Genomic DNA, 19,547 nt, shown 5'->3' with positions numbered 1-19,547 from the left:
GGGTTTCCTCTATCGAATTCAATCATTGCACTTACGCAATAACAATTTCACTGGAGAATTGCCTTCGTCATTGAAGAACTGTAGTGATTTGCAGATCATTGATATGGGAGAAAATAAATTATCAGGAAAAATACCATCATGGATAGGGACAAACTTGACAGGTTTAATTATCCTTAGTCTACGATTGAATAAGTTGCATGGACACATACCTCTAGAAATATGCCATCTCAACTCTATTCAAATCTTGGATCTCTCCCACAATAATATATCTGGAATTATACCTCGGTGCTTCAATAATTTTACAGCTTTGGTTTGAAGGAATAAATCACAAGGAACCATTGATATTTCTTTTCAATCTTATGAGGGTAAAATTTGGTATCCAAACGGCCTATATGCGGACAACGCAATAGTGCAATGGAAAGGACGAGAGTTCAAATACAAAAATAGTCTAGCACTATTAAGCAGCATCAATCTTTCTGGCAATAAATTAGTTGGAAAAATTCTTGAAGAAATTTCAAGTCTTGCTGAATTGCTTTCTTTGAACCTGTCTAGCAATTATCTGACAGGGCATTTAATTAAATAGATTGGTGAGCTAAAAGTGTTGGAATCTCTTGACTTGTCTAGAAACCAACTTTTTGGTGAGATTCCAATAAGTATCACTCGTTTAACCTTTCTTTCGGTCTTGGATTTGTCAAATAACAACTTGTCCGGAAAAATTCCGTCAAGCACTCAACTACAGAGCTTTAATGCCTCTGCATATGCTGGCAATCATGAACTTTGTGGGCTTCCGCTTCCAAATAAGTGCCCAGGGGATGAGTCAGATTTGAATCCTTCCATAACTGTTCACGGTGAGGAAAGAATCATTCAAAAAGATGACGGGTTTAGAAACCGAGAATTCTATGTCAGCATGGGGCTGGGTTTTGGTGTTGGACTTGGTGGAGTTTTTGCCACTTTATTGCTCAAACGTTCATGGGAATATGCCTATTTCAAGTTCCTGATCAACATAAAAGATTGGCTTTATGTGACAACAACAATAAATATGGCCAAATTGAGGAGGTGGCGTCAAAGCTAATAGGTAAAATATCTCTAATTCATCCTAAATTTATTTTTGTATTAGCTAGATTTTCAATACGTAAAATGTCAATTTTTATAACACTTGAAATTTGTTCTATTGGACAACAGGTACTAAATTGAGCAGGAAGCTTGTAAGCTATTAGGTAAGTATTTTCTTTTATTTTTCTGAATTTGTAGCATTTTCACTCCTTCAATTTGTTTTTGCATTAGCTGGATGTTTAATACTTCAATGACACTCCTTATAACACTTCAAGTCTAGCACAATAAAAATTAAAAAAAAAATAAATAGCTCTTCTGTTTGTAATTTAATGTTGGCTGGTCAATTTCACATTAATTAAATGATTGCTTGCGTTGTTGTGTATTGCTCTATTGTGTTCCATTTCAGTGGAGTCTTGAATGACATTCCTTTAGAACACTCAGGTCTACTCATCCAAAGTGCCACGTTAAAAAATAACAATAATAATAAATAAAGAATTAAACAAATATATACGTCCTCTGCCTGTAAACCAATCTTGGCAGGTCAAATTCACGTTGATTAATTTAAACCGGTTGCTAATGTTGTTTATATTGTTCTTTTCTTTTGCATTTTTGGTGGAAGCACTTCAGCTAAGAGGAGGATTAGTTCACATGTCTCTTGCAGTTTTGAGGCCCAAGGATCAAAAGGTCTGCATTTTTTCATGCCTAAATAGATCTCAAGCTTTGACTCAAGGAATGAGCATGATATGCATCTTAAAATAGTGATATAAAATCAGATTCAACAGAAATGAGGATGACACACAAATACAATTTTCCAACTAAAGATGATCAAACTATGTAAATTCCATCAGATTTCTTACCTTCTCCAGAGAAGGAAAATACACCCCCAAGCATGTCATCGATGTCCCCATCTTCATAAGATTTCTCCTTGTTGCAAGGACTACTTCTGCAGTCAACATCAGGAACTGCTGTTGATTCACATCAGTCATCATGAATTGATGCTTTACAGTACCCCTCTTGAAAATACTGCCCAAAGTATAGTGGGTCATGCAATTCTTCATGCAGTGGCCCCTCATCAAGAATGTTCATACTCAAAATCAGAACTCGTATTTGAACCTTCACCGGTCACAACACTATTTGAAGATTGAACTTCTCTGGCAATAGTTCTTTCAGTAGAAAGTGAGCCACTTTTCAGAGAAGATGGACTATTTACAATGTAACTTTCTTCACCAGAAGAAGTGCCAGTTGGACATAGTTCACGAGAAGTTACAGGATAACCACTGTTAAAGGAGCTTTGCTTCAGTGGAGGTGATGCTAAATTAACATTCCCACACGTTAGCCTATCATTCCCATTTGCAGTTGGGAAAATAAGAGGATAGGACTTCCCCACATCAATTTGATCCAAGTCATGCAAAGGTGCAGTAGCTCTTGATGACCCTGATGGAAATGCCAATAATATGATTGAAAACCATCTTTTAAAAAAATTATCGAACAAGGTGAATGTTAGAACCAAATGAATGTCTTACCAACAGCAGGATAATCAACTGAGCCAGGTGAGACCAGCTTAGAGTTAGAAACCATGGTATCTTCTGGAAACTTCTCTTTACCATTACTGTAACTAGAAGATGAAGTTGAATATCCCCCTCGACACCACCACCATGATAATAGGAAGATGTAGCTGAATCTCTCTCCCCCACAGATCCCCTGCAGAGAAACGCAGAGAAGTCATTAGGTACATATATCAACAAGCATGCCCCTAGTTGTCATTTTTCTTCAATTAATTTAACAAGGGAATCCTTTAACAGCTAAAACTATTCTTCTTGTCATCATTTCCTTGAGATACTATCTTCCATAAAAATCTCTAGACAACTAGGACTTATTTTTTGTATTTAGTACCATACCCTACTCTAAGCATAGCCGTGGCAGGATAAGATTCAACCTCTTCAATCTCTTATCAGGGGAAAACAGGAGATAGTTTATAGTATTGCATTATAAAAGCACTTGAGAAATGTCAGATCACATTTGGACAATTCACTCCATTGTCTCCCCCATATCATTTAAAGGCACAAATCGATTCTTCGAACGGAGATGTCACAGACTCACAACTACTGGTAGTAAAAATTTCAAGCAGCATAATCTCAAGAAATCAGAAATATGGAACTAAATATTTGTGGGACCTAATTTCATGATAAACACCACTAACATAAAAGAGACTCGTCCAAGCATTACTTATTTAAACAATTGATGGATCCAATATGATGATACCAGACATCGAGGCATTAAAAAGAAATCAAACTTAAATTCAAATGCAGATAAACTAACCAGAAAATATCAAAAAGAATGAACAAACCTTACTGATAATTAATGGAATGTAGATGGTGCAGAATGAAAAATGAGTCCCCTCTTCTTTGCTATGATTCTTATTCACATGAGTGACAAAAATTCCTTTTATTATTTAAACATGAAGTGAGTTGCTACAGAAACTACGGAAGAAGTTACTTGAAGAAGAATCTGAAAATAAGTACAAGAAAAAAGAAAGAGAGAGCAAGATACATGGGTAAATATGGAAAGTGGAAGACTAAAAAAAAGTATTTATTATCCTATTAAACTCCTCAAACATGTAAAATATCATAATCACAAATCGTAGTTTACATGGTTAGATTAAGAGAAATTAGGAAAGCTAGTTTTACCTATAAGAATATAAACTTCCTAGCTAGTTTTACCCTCAATATTTGAAAAAAGAACTTTAGAAAATTTCACTAGTGAGAAACCCGAAGGGCATTTATGAAGTGTGAACACAGCTTCAACCTACCAAGAGCGGGTTCACCTTTCATAATAGTATAAATTACTGTCAAATGCACCATAAGAAATTAAAGGTTACCCATATAAATTGAAACTCAAACTGATTTACAAAAATTAGATCCCTCAAAGGAATTAACCAATACTTAGTCCTTTTTTCCTTTGACCTTACAGAGTACTGTCTTACTTGCATTGCTGTGTAACGACCCAAATCCTCATGGATCCGGATCATTAAACGGGTCCGTACCCGACCCAAAATCATCCAAGGGTAAAACGGTCATTTCACGTCAAAATTAAATAACAAGGTCCAAAAAGGGCAAATTGGTAATTTGCCATGAATCCATAAATTGAGACTCAAGGGTATAATAGTCCTTAACTTGAATCACATAGTACATAAAATAAGGTTCGAGGCAAAATAGTCCTTTTGGGGCAAAAATATAATTATGGCATTTAATTGGGTCATAAAAATAATTAATTTCAACTTCAAATGATGCCAACTTAAATTGGTAATTACATGAAAAGGCAGAACCGGTCGACGTATACCGTCGACTGGTTTGGGATATGAACAGTGGGAAAACCCACTGCCATGATACCGGTCGACTGGTTTGGGATACCGGTCGACTGGTTCTGAACATAAGTTACAATGGATACCGGCCGACTGGTTTGGGACTGGTTTGGGACGTAAATTGCTCAAACATACTGTGAAGATACCGGTGGACCGGTTTGGGTTATACGTCGACCGGTTCAAAAAAAAATCTTCACTCCCACTTTCCACTATCCCTGTGTGACCCTGTACTCCAACTTTTGATCGTTCAACCACCCACATCACAACATTTACGTGCAAAATTAATACATTTCAACAATAAATTCGAGTACAACAACTATGTTATCAACGTAATTTACCACACGTCACTAAAATACACTAGAGGATTTAGTGTAATAAAAGTTAATTACATTTTAACATCAAATAAAACTACAATAGCCATCACCAACATGAATCACCAACATGAATCACCACACGTTACTTAAATACACAAAAGGCTTATGATTGGATAAAACTTAATTACATTATCCAATAGCCATAATTGCAAACTTATTTACATTCTCCAAAAATTATGATTATACATGGAATGGCCGAATACAAAATAGCAAAAATCATCTTCTAACAACTTTCAATTTTGAGGTGGATTGGCATCCGCCGGTTCTTTTCCAAGACCTGAAAAAATATATATATAGTAGGGTGAGCTATATGCTCAGTAGGTGACACTTAAGACACACATCTTGTGTTCTTGTGAATCCAATCAAAGCATAAGCCAATGGGAAATGGGGATCATGCAATGTAGGGTTAAAACAACTTCAATGTCAATTCCAAGTGTAAACAATGCAATGTAATGAAATGCAATACATAATATGTCACTCCCCATTTTCATTTCTCAAAACCATACTTTCCAACTATTAATACAGCCCGCCCTTTGGTAATCTCGCCGCGACACGAGAGGAGGATTGGCTAGTGTCCCTGACACTTGGTAACCCCGCGGCGTCATTATGGGGCCCAGCTAGCTCAACCACGCTAGGGCGACTCCCTAGTCCCCTCTAGGCTATATTAACCTCCGGCCCGTTGGTAACCCCGCAGCGACCAGATTTATCAAAATCATTTCACAAAAACTCTTCCCCCAAAATTTCCATTTTCATTTCAAAAACTGATTTATCCCATTTCATGCAACCCAATGGCATGTACATGTATATGTGTCTCAAGCTTACAATATTATGGCATGTAGAAGTTTTACATTTCATAATTACTTCAAAACTAAGCATATATCATATTCAACATCATCAATTGATTCATCAACACATTAAACACAACAAAACTATCACCACAACATGCTTTTCACATAGAACAAATCATAATCAAAATCATGAATTTCTCTAGACATCAATTACACAACATTGAAATAATTAACTCTTAATTTAAGCATGTTTATCACACAAATGAGATATAACTCACAATGGAACAAGAAGGAAGTGGATTAAGGGCCCCTACCTCGAAAATGGACAAAACCCTTGAAATGGGTCCTGAAATTCGAACTCCAAGGAGGGCACCAAATCTGGAATTTCAGGTATGGATGCGTAAAGCTCGATGTGCTCGACGTTTTGCCTCAAACGGCTCTCAATTTCACTAAGAAGTGAAGAAGTTATGAAGATTCAAAGATTTGAAGCCAAAAATGAAAAGAAAAGCTAGGAGCAAGAGGGAGGGAGAGAACTTACGGGAGAATGAAAAATGTGTGAGCAAAGATATGGTCTCAAAACCACATTTAAGGTAGTGGTGGGTCCCACCTTAATTTTCTTTTCTTTTCTCTTTTACTTTTACTTCAATTCATACACCACACACACAAGTGCACCACATGTAAATACTACTTAATCCACATAATTTAAAATGTACATAATGCAAATGAACCCAATCACAATCCCGAACACAACATGCGAAAAGACAGAAATACCCTTGTCTCCACGAATTATTAGAAAAATGAAAATGCTGAAAAAAAACATAAACATCACATGCTGTTTCATTGAACAAACTAAAAACTACCTCCAGTCTCTATGTGGAAACTTCTTCATTCACATCCTTAAAAATAGAACTCAGTTGAGATGCAAAGTACTCTGAGTTTGTGATTAAGGTTTGAAATGAGAAGAAAAGAGATAATTTCAGCCGAATGAGATAGAGCGTTATTTCATTTTCTCAATTCTTGACTATTTACATCATTAGGAAACAAGTAACAAAAGTACCCTGATTAGAACACCAGAAAATAAAAAAAGGGATCTGAGCCGAAATGAGATGACAAAAGGCCAAACAATCTGCATTAACAACAACTATATATATATATAATTTCAACTATATATATATATATATATATATATATATACACGTATAGGCTTCAAATTCTTAGAAAGTTAGGGTTTCGTACAAAATTAACATCAATCCCCAATTAAATAATGAATCCAACAAAAATGGGGCAATGCTTGTGAAATTTACCTGCGAGTGGACAAAAATATAACGGCGATGATCGTTGCCTTGTTTCGACGAATCAGATGTCGATTTAACTCCCAAATCAAATAGCACAACCGAATATATCTCAAATGTAAATGAATCTTTTCGATTGACAATTTTTCCAAACAGAGAAGATATATGCTCAGATAGAGTGAGAAAAACTCGTAAGCATAGAGTTCACAATCTGATTTTGGAAGATCAAATGTAAATCAAGCTCTCCATTGAAAAACTTTCCAAACAAAGAGAAGAAATCTACACAGAAATAGTGAGAAAATTTGTATTACTAGGATTCAAAGTAAGATTTTAGGAGCCACAGGGATGAGATGAGCCAAAAGCGACGAGCGACATAGTGGAGTTAGAGAGAGAGAGTGAGGACTGGGGGTATAGAGAGAGAATGATAAGCGATTAGGAGCGGGGGTAGAGAGAGAAAATGAGAAATGAATAATGAATAATAAAAATGAAAAATAAAATATGGGCCCATGTTGCTACAGCAGTCAGATGCAGCATTTATTAAAAATGCTATTACAAACATACCAATAGTAGATTTTTTTAAAATTGTTGTTAAAATTTTGCCACCACATCAGTATTTTGTTGTAATGCGAACACTCAGTCCATATATACCCAATCACTCTCCCATCCAAATCAGATGTGGGACAAGTTTTCCCTTTTGTTACATTCTCCCTTACCCGAACCCCAGCTCGAGCAACCCTGCCTAACCGGACACCTTCCAGGCCAAGCGCTTGGCATGAGACCAGATCAAGGAGTGGGTCTGACTCTGATGCCAAATATAACGGGTGGGTGCTTCACGATCCGACCCAAAGCCTAAACTATTAGGTGGGGCTAACACCTAACCCATATATACCCAATCACTCTCCCATCCAGATCCGATGTGGATAAGCTCCCCCTTGTTACACTTACCCACTTGAGCCAACCGCTTGGGGTTAGTGTATCCTCTATTTCTCTATTATTGATCTATTTATCATTCCCATGTTATGTTCATCGTATGTAATTGCTTCTCTAGAATATTCCTCATTCAAAAGTAGTTGAAAATAATCTTTCCATCTATTTAATATGTCCGTCTCTTTAACTAACATATTTTGATCTTGATTTGAATATATATAAATATATATAGTATGTGTTTAGTAGGTGTTTGGGGTTGTTTTCTAAATGGTGTAGTTTAGGGGTAGTTTTGTAATTTTAGATTTTGGATGTTTTAGTTTTGCAAGATTAATTTTGGGCTGCTCTGGAGTATTTGGGTTGTTTTTGTAATAAAATTTATGTGTATGGTGTATTAGAAAGGTTTCTTGTATTTTTGGGGGCTTACATACAAAACCCTAAATTGTTTTTGTAATAAAATTTATGTGTATGGTGTATTAGAAAGGTTTCTTGTCTTTTTAGGGGCTTACATACAAAACCCTAATGTAGCTTCTTTAGGGTAGTATATAAAGAAAAAAAATGTCTTTCAGCAGTTTTTGAATAGAGATTCTTGTAATGTTATGAATTTTATACACACACACACACACACACACACACACACACACACACACATATATATATATATATATATATATATATATAATGTAAAAAAATGGGTTTAATGCTTAGTAGTGGGGTCCACTCCCCACTTATTCTTCTAAAGGTCAAAGGGTCATTATTTTGGCCTCAAAGGTTTCTTCTTTCCCCGGCAATAGACATCTTTCTCTCTCTTTTTTTTTTTCTTTTTCCTTCTTCAACTTTAAACTACAATTACTCTCTCATTTTTGAGAATTTTTGGGTGCCGTTTGTGGCAAATCGAAGAGCACAGCGAGATCTTCACATAGATGTAATCCATTTCAGCTTTGGTGCCTCCTTGAATTTTCGAATCTAGGGCTTTGGAATCGGGAGTTTTCTCCTCCTTTGAGGTAGGGGTTCTTAATGTACAATTTATTGCACCTTAGTGAATTTCCTTCTTGATTTTACTACTTAACATGCTATTTTGCGTTGATCTTCTTGTAAATGATTTAATTGTTCTAAATGAATTACATGACTATGTGTTTTAATTGACATTATGTGTAATAGCATGCTTGAATGACATAGAATTCATGTCTTACATGCCTAATCCTGCTAGCTTATTGTTGAATGTAAGTAATGTGATAATTTCCTTGAAATTCTTGTAAAGCATGTAAAATGGAAGGAGTTTGAAAATTACATGTGTGTTGATAAATATTGGCATGGCATGAAAATATGAAACGTACATGCACGTTGTTGGGATGAAATGGGGAATATTGTTTTTGAAAGAAAAAAAAATATATATATATATTTGGGAAAGAATTTTGAAAATGATTTTGTGAAAAACCCGGCCACCTAGGAGTTGCCTAGGGACCGTAGCGTTAGTGAGGCCTAGAGGGGACTAGGAAGATCGCCCTAGTATGGTTGAGTTACCTGGGCCCCAAATGACGCCATGGAGTTGCCATACGTCAGGGACAGTGGCCAATCCTCCTCTCGTGTCGCCATGAAGTTGTCATGGGACGGGTTCACTAATGGTTTGAAAATGATAATGGAAATGGTTTTGGAAAATAGGGAGTGACATTGCATGGCACGGCATATCATTGCATGGCATATTCATTTGTGGTATCGGATTAATGATGTGGTATTGTGGTTATATTTTTTTCCGGCATGGTATGATCCCAATTTCCTTATTCCTATTCATTGTATGGATTCACTAGGTCTCAAGAGGTGTACCTTAGGCACTTCCTACTGAGCTTATGTTCACCCCTTCATTTTAACATTTTTCAGGGAACGGGAATGAAGTGGCGAATGACGTTCCACCACAGGTCTGGCATGGATTAGATGATCATTTTGTTATTTTTGTATCTAAGTCCCACTATTTTTGTAAAACTTAGTATATTGTATTCTATACTGAGACTTATGGACTCTTACTATTGTAGTTATATTTATGGGCTGTAATTTTATTAGAAGTTGTCTAAACGTTGTAAGATATGGACGTTTGACCTTAATTATATTTTTGGGACTGTAATTATGATATTTGGATTAAATAGCATGTAGTTGTTCCACCATAAACTGAACTATGTTGAGATATAATGAATGGATGAAATAAATGTATTATTTGTATTGTGCTGGGACAGGTTAGGTAAATTTTAAAGGTTCAAGAGGGGCCTTATGCATTTTTATGCATTTAAGTAGGTTGTTGTAGGACCCTTTTTAGCAGAGGTCATGCCGAATTTTTTTTTTTATAATTGGTATCAGTTTAGGGCCGTTACAATTCTAGAGCCAGAGCTGTTGATCTCAAACCAGGTAGGGTTTCAAGCATTGGAGACTAGGATTGAAGAGTTGACCCCGTGACGCCATCCAATCCCTCTACAACTGCAAGAGGTTAGCAATCTACCGCCATTTCTCTATCAGACCAGATCTGAAATTCCAGATTAAGAACTTTACTGTCGCGACAGTGTGAATATTATCACTACATGTAAGAACCTAGTTCTCTCTTGTTGATTGGCGTTGCATTTTTATTTTAGCCGGTGCTACTGCTGCCTCTATTTACATCATTTCTATCCTTAATGCATCTAATTTGATCCACATCCCAGTCAACCCATCTCTATTTTTTGCTAATTTATAAATATCTTTTTCATTTTCCTTTGGCCCCAATTTTTCATACGTACTCTCTCCGTCCCAAAACAAGTGTTCCTTTTTGAGAATCTAACTTTTTAAGAAAATGATTTTGATTATTTTTTTCTCATATTAGTAGTGAATAAATTATCAAATTTATAATTAGTGAATAATGTGATGGTTTACTTTTTATAGGTTCAATGCAAGAAGGTTTAATTGGTAATATTACAAAAGAAATAGTACATCGACTTTTTAAATGGGACACTTATTCTGGACGGATAAAAATAGAAAGGTGGACACTTATTCTAAGATGGAGGGAGTACTATTAGTGCATTCTCTTTAGCTTTTTATACCACTTCAATTCACTTTTCAATTTTTTTCTATTTTTCTAAATGATCCTTCTTTCTTTCTTTTTGCCATTCTTTAGAGCTCTCTTGCTCTCTCTCTCTCTCTCTCTCTCTTATTTTGATCATTTTATTGTACCTCCTCATTCAACCACCATATTTCCTTTTTGATAAATTTTTTACCTTTGGTCTCTCCTAGAGTCTCCTTAGCTACCTTCTTAATATGATTTGCAATTTTGGACCATACGATATTTATAATTTCATCCCAATTCCATTGCTTTCCTTGTACAAGTCACTCTTTAAATGTTATCTTTTTATCCCCTTTCAACTCTTTCCACATTTATGGTTTGTTGGCCTTTTATTGCTTTTCAACTTTTAAGTCCCGTAATTGACAGATCCAATATTAATAGCAAATGTTGGTTTGTTAAACTCTCACCGGGAATTACTTTGCAATCTTTACATGTGTTCCATTCCCCTCTTGAGACAGACAATAATCATTTTGTGTTTTACTTGAACCACTTTGGAACGTTATTAAATGTTCTTCTCTTTTTTCTTTTTCTTTTTATAAAAAAATTGGCTAAATCATATGATTTTGCGAAATCTAAAAGTGTTTATCCTTCTTCATTTCTTACCCTAAAACCATATCTTCCATGAATCCTTGTTTAATGCCTTGTTATACTTTGTATAAATAAGTCTAGTGGTTCCCAAAATATCATTTTTGTGCTCTCTTCTAATGCTCCTTGTGGGGCATAGGCACTTATTATATTTAACACTAAAGTGGCTAAAACAATTTTTATAGTCATTAATCTATCTCTGTCTTCTAACTTCTACGACATTACCTCTTATATACTGGTCTACCGCTATGCCTTAGGCCCTTAACCCATTCCTATGATTATCTTTACCACCAGAACGAAAGAGTCTGTACCCTTCACCAATCTCTCTAGCCTTTTCACCTTTCCATTTGGTCTCTTGGAGGCAAAGCTACTTCGATTTTTTCTCCTTTTTAACATATCCATAAGTTCACTACATATCATATACAATAGCATTTTCTTGTAATTACCACAAGAAGAAAAGAGCCCAGAAACTAATACATAATTTCATCCACAAGATGATATGATAATAATGTAAGGAGTACATAGTACTGCAGCTTATTCAGTAGGCAATGCAAGAGGTAGAACTTACATTTCCTTCACTTATCTACCAGAACTGGGGAGAATACTCCTGGGGGAGGCACCCACACACCGCCATAGTTGTCTCTAAAATCCTGCAAAATTGTTCAAATGTTCATGAAAAAGGATTTGCAGAATTAAGAATAAATTCCATAATTATACCATATCTGGTATTTCATGATGAAGATTCTTGTTGCCCCTGTTAAAAGCAAATCAGATTAAAGCTAAGAAAAGAGGTGATTGGTGAGCCAAAAACATTATACATGATTCTTACATATGAGAAGAGTCATTTAGGAGACCACAGAACATAATCACTCTCCCAGATATATTTTGGTGCAAAGATCTAAGAAAAGTCATTATAACACAGTGATCAAAAGGAAAGCTTTTCATAGGCTGTAGTGAGCACTCAATAAAGAAGTGAAAAATCCAAATAGCATCTTTAGACAACAGAAAAGCTTGACAATTTTTTTCTAGTCTTCCCTGTATTAGTGTTCCTCATTATTGTTCTTCACACTAAAAATAATCAGGTATATAGCTATTTCCTTTAATGTAAAAAATAGAAAATAAAATAAAATAAAAGGAGAAGCATATTTACAGAATCGGAGTCTGTGTGCAACACATCTATTTACAGAAAAGAAGGCAAGACAATATCTATTAAGCATAACTACATATTACATCTACTCCAATAAGAAGCAACAATTATCATACTAAGAGAATCTGCTAACAACCTATCAAACATGATCTAAAAAACACATTTAATACAACATGTGAAGTTTAAGAATTGCATGATCACAAACCAAATATGTGGTCACTTCCACCAAATATAGCAGCACTAAATTGTCTTGTATTCAAGTCACTTCCATCAAGTGTAGAACCAAATCGATCAAGCCATTGAGTGGGGCTTGGGTTTTCATTCTCCTCTACCCACTCCGAAGTCATGTCGATGTCATCAACTTGAATAGGATCTGTTTCTGGGGACTTCAAGTTCATTGATCTTGCTAACTTGAGATTGTAATTTATGTAGACTAGGTCATTCAATGTTTCCTTATCAATCTTATTCCGCTTCTCAGAGTGGATTTGCTGGAATGTGCCCCAATGCCTCTCAAATGTAGAAGTGCTGCAAACCTGACTGAGTATTCTAATGGCAACTCGTTGCAATGTGGGTGCAGAATCACCATACTGTTCCCACCAAAGCCCTATATTATATAAGCAATCTGTTAACACTTCAAACAAGTAATTGGTACCCAATTATGAGAAAAAAAAAAAAAAAGTAATTGGTACCCATACCCACACAATTACACGTGTGTATTCACACACTATTCTTCAAAAATTAGGCCCAACTGTAATGCACAGGTAAAAAGAATTCAGTAGAAACCAATACTCAACTCATCTAAAGCCTAAAATTGCAATTGATAACCCGACACCACAGGTTAACATCACAGCTAAAAGCATAAAGCTATACATGATATGCCTATAATTAAAAGAAAATGCAAGATATTTAGTAATTTGCATGTTACCATTTTCAGTAAATCAGCGCCAACAACTTAGAAGGCCAATGCAGGATTAGGGCGTTTAAGCATGTGCATGAATATGTATGTGAAAATTTTAGACTATTATTAAGATAATAAAATTTCGCAAATTTTATAAATCCGAACTCCACCTACTAATGATATAAGATAAAGGAGACTTTTGTAAGCGACACTCCAACGATCTACATTATCATCAGAACCGAAAAGTTAAATTTTTGCTCAGAATAAAGATGCCTGCAGCTGTTCCATACACATGTGAAGAAGATGAAGTATTAGGGAGTAGTTATTTAAACTTTCATGTTCTTTTAAAAGGAGTTAAAATTAGGTTATCCATATATTTATTCAAATATTTGTGAGGGAAAAAAAAGAACTTTTGAGAATTTAATTCCAACTGAAGCTTGTCATATGATAGAATAGCGAGTTCTAATTGATTCTGATATGAAACTGGGGAACATATCTGAAGGAAGTTCCACCTAGGATAGAAAAGTGTTATAACTAAGGAATGAGAACCCTTTTACATCATGATATAACTTGATAGGCAAAAATATGGTGATTTCAACAAATGCTGAGGAAACAGTCTGCTCATAAAAATAGTGTTTATTCCGCTCAGTCTGTGAGAAGTGCTCATGAAAGAATGTATAGTGTAAAAGTTTTGATCTCCCGATATGTTGAATAAGATAAAACTATATACATACCTGGTGAGACCGTATCTATAGCCTCCTTTGCAAGGTTACAACCAAACAACCCTGAAGCCCTTGTAAATGATAGAATTTGCTTAGTGATGTCTCGCCTCAGTTCAGGCGTTGGGAGTAGTTTCTCTAGAACTCTGACAAAGTCTTCTTTTATGGATCCAATAAATTTAGTGTCTGGATTATATTGAATACTGGGATTCAAAAATGCAGCTGCAGCGTGTAGAGGCGAATGGAGTTGGTTCTGCCAATTTTTATCTACAATATCTAAAAATGTCTTGCATTTAATCTCATCCATGATGTAGTATGTCCTTATTGAATCCTTGGCCTTGGTCATCAACTCATATATAAACCCCACAGCAGGTTTTCCTCCAGACACTTCCCTCAGCACTTTAAGGAAAGGCTCAGAAACAGCAACGCACTCTTCAATTGTCCTCCAGAAATCACTATCATCAAGAATACCAATACAAGTTATACTTTGTGGTTTATTTGCAAGTGAATTTGAGGAAAACTCATGACTGGTAAACATATGTTTCAATCTTGACCTCTGCTTCAATACAGATTGCAACGAAAGGAAGTTGGAAACAGACTTTGTGAAACCACTCCTAATGATATCCTGTCCCCCAGTGAACTTCTTCATTAGCTCAAGCATCAATGAATTATTATATATAAACTTTGAAATAGCTTGTGCCTGTAATATACATCTATTCACCCAATCAACCTTTGAAAACTCCTCTAAGATTGCATTCAAACACTGGGAAGCACAAGGAGACACAAAAATAGTTCCATAGTTCTGCAGGATATGGTTAACTATACCGGTACAGTTGAGATTATTATCCACTATTATTTGCACAACATTTTCTGGGCCAAAATCTTGAACTACAGAGTCAAATAAATCAGCAAGGCATTTTGAGTTTTTATAATATGAAGATGCATCAACTGATTTATGAAAAAATGTTCTTGAGGGTGATGAAACTAAAAAATTAATCAAAGCTCTTGACTTGTTGTCCGTCCAAGTTTCTGCCATTATAGTACAACCTGTTGTAGCCCATTCTTTCTCAATGTCTTTTGATTGTAAGCTCACTTCAGACTTGATCCTTTCCAACCATGTATTTTTTAGGGTTTCTGCAGATGGACCTCTAAATCCGCTACCACACTTTCCTACTGCATCAATCATTAGTTGATAAGATGAAGAACGGGCTACACCGAAGTCCAACTTGTTTTCAAAAAAGAACAGGGCAATACTTCTCTCTGCATTTTCTTGGTCATTTCCAGAGGAAGGGCCTGTTTGTGAAATAGAAGGAAAAATTTTTGCAACTGGAGATGCTGCCTCAATAGACATAAGAGCTCTGCTTACAGATATATTTACAGGAGATATAGGTTCTGCTACCTTTTGCTTTTTAATAGTAGAAATTTCCTTGCCGTCCTCCTTTGATGCTATTATAGCCCTCACCCTATCAGTAACATCATCCCTTACCTTGCTACATGGATTTACACCTTTACTGGGAAGTCGAGACAAATGATGCTTTAACCTACTAATGCCGCCATTCAATTCTCTAAAGCAGAATTTGCATCTCACCTTGTTCCCATCTAACTTCTCGGCATATTCCCAACAAACATCTTTTTCTCGGACCACTGCCAGAAAATAAACAAACAACCAACATGTTATAAATTACAAGTATTTTTGTTACAGTTTATCTTTTGCTTTCTTTTATTGATTATTTGACATTAAAATAAACTTATATCAGAAATTTGAGGCCATTTAATTTGTTTTTATGATGAATATTCGAAGTAAGAAACAAAATAATTGACCAACAAGCCTGTAGCCTAGCGGTACAAGGCTCCTACTTTCCAAAGGGAGGTCAGGGGTTCGAACCTCAGTGGAGGCAGTGTGTGAGTCCCAACTAGGAAAAAAAAAAAAATGAACAGCTACAAAAAAAACTTTCCTTTTAATTTTTTTTGCCAACCCCTCACCCCCCAACTAACCAGAGGGGGTGAACAATTACTAAAATACCCCCCACCAAGTCAAGGGAGGTTTTATGTAATTCACCCAATTGTGTGAATTTAGTTAAAATATACTGTTTGATTTTCCCTTTCTTCAATAATAATATTTGAATTTATATTTTCTATTACGTGCATGACCATACTTTTAATTAAACATCAAAAAAAAAAAAATTTCATAGTTGTGAGTGCAACTACATGTTATTTCTTTAGCATATGTCTAGCATAGTTAAATCCTGAAATATTCTTTACCCTCTTTTCTTCATTATTTTTCTATTCAACCAAACAAAATGAGAGAAAAGCCTACTATTTTATGCCATTCAATTATTATTTTTAATAAAAATTCATTTTTGTCTATCTAATTGTTTGATGAAATGTCCATCTCATATACTTATGGTATATACGCATTGTATAAAATAATTTTTTTTAAATAATATAATAACGGTATATATAATATATAATACGAGTAAACATGTAAGATTTGAACTTATATGTAGATGAAATTATAACTCTAACTTTTTTTTTAATTCTTTTTTTTTTATGTTTTTCTTTAATTAAAAGTATGGTGATGCATGTAACAGAAAATATAAGTTTAAATATTATTATTTAAGGAAGAAAAAGAAAAAAAAAAAAAAAAAAACACCGACACATTCTTTTAGCTAAATCCACACAATTAAGCGAATTGCATAAAACCCTCCTTGACTTGGTGGGGTATTTTAGTAATTGTTCACCCCCTCTGGTTAGTTGTTGTTGGGGGGTTTACTGCAAAAGCTATAAGTCGAGGAATTAATGCAATTCACCCAAATATATATATATATATATATATATTAGAATGAGGATCGTAATTCCACAAGCAAGTAATCAAGATGACTCTAAATTTTATACAATTCAACCTTGTACTAGTTTTCAAATTGTAACGACAAACTTACAACAAAAGAAATCTGTGCAAACTCAACACCATAAAAGTTACAGAAATCAGATAAGGAAAATGCTGTATTTCAGGAATGATTTTCGTGTTATGGAACTTGAATGACATGGCCGCTAACGCGTCAGTCATATGTGAGTGAGTTTAAGATTTGAGTAATAACTAAATCTGATACAATCGCTTTCCCACTAAAATCCTATTTCCACCATCATGAGCCTCAAACAAAGGATTAAAAACACAGCCGTGGATTTTGTCATTAACAGCAAAGGGTGGTGCCATCGTGAATCCTTGCTTTCAAACAGAGGCTATCCATATAAGATATTGCAAATTTTAAGACTAATCAGAATATGCAAGAGCTGCTACCACTTCCCCTTAACAATTCTAACACATTTTCTCGAGTATATATAACAACCCTAATTTTTTCCCTCATCTAAATTTGTTAAGTTTACCAAAAAAAATCATTATTAGACTTCAATTCAATATTAATCTTATGTTCGTCATCACACTTGACATGGATTCAACATCATTTTTCCTCTTTTTTTTTTGGAGAACTGATCAGTAGAGGAAATTAGACCTCGTGGGACCAAAACCAGTTCCTTACCAACAAATCTAGATCTTTTAAAGATTCATACATGTTTATCTTTCATACTTTCTTTGTTTTGTGTTCTGCAAATCCCCAACAAAGAAGAGACAGAGCTGACACGGTTGGCAGGTTATTGAAGAGATATAAAATTGTAAGGGACGTGGTCGTTTTCCTATTTTGTAATGGATATCTCGAAATTGTTTGGAGATGTCTATCACAGCTCATCAGATAATACCAAACTCAACACCGTAAAAGTTATAGAAATCAGATAATACCAACTAACATGCAGATGGTAAGTCATAAAGTCATATCGTAGCAATAACTCAAGACATGACATCTCAGCACAGTTGATGTTACAACAGAAATTCATAATGCACGTACTTACTGATGACGTTGACGCCTTGCTGTTCTCAACAGTGACCTGAACAAGAAGACTACATAAATAAATGAACAATTGTAAGAAATCTGTGAACTACCGAAAAAACAAAGAAAATTGAAGATGAAAAAGCCCAAGAATCATCCCAAGAAAAATGGACGAGAATGCTTTACAGTAGCAGCAACAAATTATGGGATACAATACTGATTAAGGAATCTTGAAGGATGAAAATGAGGCATTCAACAATTGAGATTCACAAGCACCGACAACCTTCAACCATACAGAAATTCTAGCAACATAATTACAAGAGAAATACATTTCTTCTTTAAAAAAAAAATGATCAGCAACTTACTATATAATGCTACTGATATTAAATAATCCAGAATCGTCATAAAATGAAATAGCTTGGCATGTATCAGCACATGATTAAATTAGAACTTAAATCTTATGTGAGCAATAGAATTATATGCTTCAAGTTCGGGAGTGTGAAAATATCACACCGCCTTTTTTACTCCAAAAAACTTTGTAAGACGCTCAAAACAGTGTACATATAATGAAGTTCAATAGTGGCATTGGAAGTGCATAAAGTAAGAATTGAACTAAAAAGACCACCAAATAAACATTTTAACTAGAATTAAATTCAAAGAGAAGGGGCAATTTATCTGACATTACATTATCAGTCTTAGAAAAAATCACAAAGTTTCACCTCCTGGTGGGTTGTTAATGCTGGTGATGGCCTAATATTGTCACTTGAACCTGTCCTCTTCAAAATAAAAGGTCTTAGGATTCCTAATTTCTTCAAATTCAATCCAAAAGGATTGAAGTGCCTTTTTTGACTGTCAGATTTCCTATTAAATTGTTTCTTTCTCATAAATGTTTATAAGAAACACTGATTAATCCTAGCTGATATAGCTGATGTATGATTCTATATTCTTCCCATCCTTCATTATAAATGAGTGAACCAAATTAACTTCTAGCAAACGTCTATCCCCAATACACTTCAACCTTTCCAAGTCCTGTCAAGCAAGAACAAAATTTCAGCTTTGTTTTATCATTTCCAAATATTGGCAGAAAAATAAATGCCCAAACTTTTAGTGAAAGAAAGAGCATGGTGGCGCAGTTTGTGAGCATTATTTCAAAATACAATAACACTTTATGATCAGCCAAATCCATACACAACAAAATGCACAACTCCAATTCAAATAAATTCAAATTGAAATTTTTGTGCAAAAAAATGGAAGAAATTCAGTGACATTCAAAAGCCTACAACATAAATGTTCAACATTAAAAATAAAAATAAATAAATAAATAAAGTTCATATTTTGATGACAACAGCTGGTAATTTCAAAATTAAAAGTCATATCTCCAATCATGAATTTTTTTCTTAACCCAATTTATCTCAATTAGAATTCAAAAGTAACAAAATTGAC

At 34.8% G+C, this 19,547-nt stretch overlaps 2 protein-coding genes and 1 long non-coding RNA gene across 15 annotated transcripts in view; 1 reads left to right on the top strand and 2 right to left on the bottom strand.

The window, feature by feature from the left end:
- The first annotated feature begins 446 nt into the window (after positions 1-446).
- LOC132271686 (uncharacterized) lies at positions 447-10,166 on the top strand. Its single transcript, XR_009469766.1, has 3 exons — positions 447-1,075; positions 1,183-1,217; positions 9,671-10,166. It is a non-coding gene; the product is annotated as an uncharacterized LOC132271686 (long non-coding RNA).
- On the bottom strand, positions 1,792-7,377 carry LOC132271685 (uncharacterized). Of its 3 annotated transcripts, none has more exons than XM_059773137.1 (3): positions 6,881-7,377; positions 2,577-2,754; positions 1,792-2,487 (listed from the first exon to the last, which is right to left on the bottom strand). In XM_059773137.1, the coding sequence occupies exons 2-3, from the start codon at positions 2,629-2,631 to the stop codon at positions 2,126-2,128; spliced, it is 417 nt and encodes a 138-aa protein (XP_059629120.1). In that variant the 5' UTR covers positions 2,632-2,754; positions 6,881-7,377; the 3' UTR covers positions 1,792-2,125. The 3 variants fall into 3 exon arrangements, 1 of the variants encoding a protein (XP_059629120.1); XR_009469765.1 differs by lacking the exons at positions 1,792-2,487; positions 2,577-2,754 and adding exons at positions 4,695-5,065; positions 5,891-6,025; XR_009469764.1 differs by lacking the exons at positions 1,792-2,487; positions 2,577-2,754 and adding an exon at positions 4,695-5,065.
- A 2,438-nt stretch (positions 10,167-12,604) lies between the features above and the next one.
- LOC132271681 (uncharacterized) overlaps positions 12,605-19,547 on the bottom strand; it is a 7,738-nt gene continuing 795 nt past the window's right edge. The window contains exons 2-6 of one of the 11 annotated variants that reach the window (XM_059773134.1): positions 18,824-19,133; positions 18,123-18,162; positions 14,239-15,867; positions 13,302-13,354; positions 13,082-13,210 (exon numbers count right to left, since the gene is read on the bottom strand). In XM_059773134.1, coding sequence (XP_059629117.1) covers positions 13,338-13,354; positions 14,239-15,867; positions 18,123-18,162; positions 18,824-18,988 — 1,851 coding nt within the window. In that variant the 5' untranslated portion in view covers positions 18,989-19,133 and the 3' untranslated portion in view covers positions 13,082-13,210; positions 13,302-13,337. The other 10 variants (XM_059773123.1, XM_059773124.1, XM_059773129.1 and 7 more) reach the window with 10 other exon arrangements.

This window comes from Cornus florida, unplaced genomic scaffold (genome assembly GCF_030987335.1).
Source record: "Cornus florida cultivar Cherokee Brave unplaced genomic scaffold, ASM3098733v1 CherokeeBrave_3.0.0_Hap2_Chr08, whole genome shotgun sequence".
NCBI classification, from domain to species: Eukaryota; Viridiplantae; Streptophyta; class Magnoliopsida; order Cornales; family Cornaceae; genus Cornus; species Cornus florida.
The sequence above is the reverse complement of the archived record's forward strand: the minus strand, read 5'-3'. Positions and strand labels throughout refer to the sequence as shown.

Bases quoted from the DNA above. Each gene is read 5' to 3' on its own strand.
- LOC132271685 (XM_059773137.1), bottom strand. From the start codon at position 2,631: ATGGTTTCTAACTCTAAGCTGGTCTCACCTGGCTCAGTTGATTATCCT. The intron at 2,488-2,576 runs GTAAGACATTCA...CATTTCCATCAG, and splicing joins AGTTGATTATCCTGCTGTTG to GGTCATCAAGAGCTACTGCA.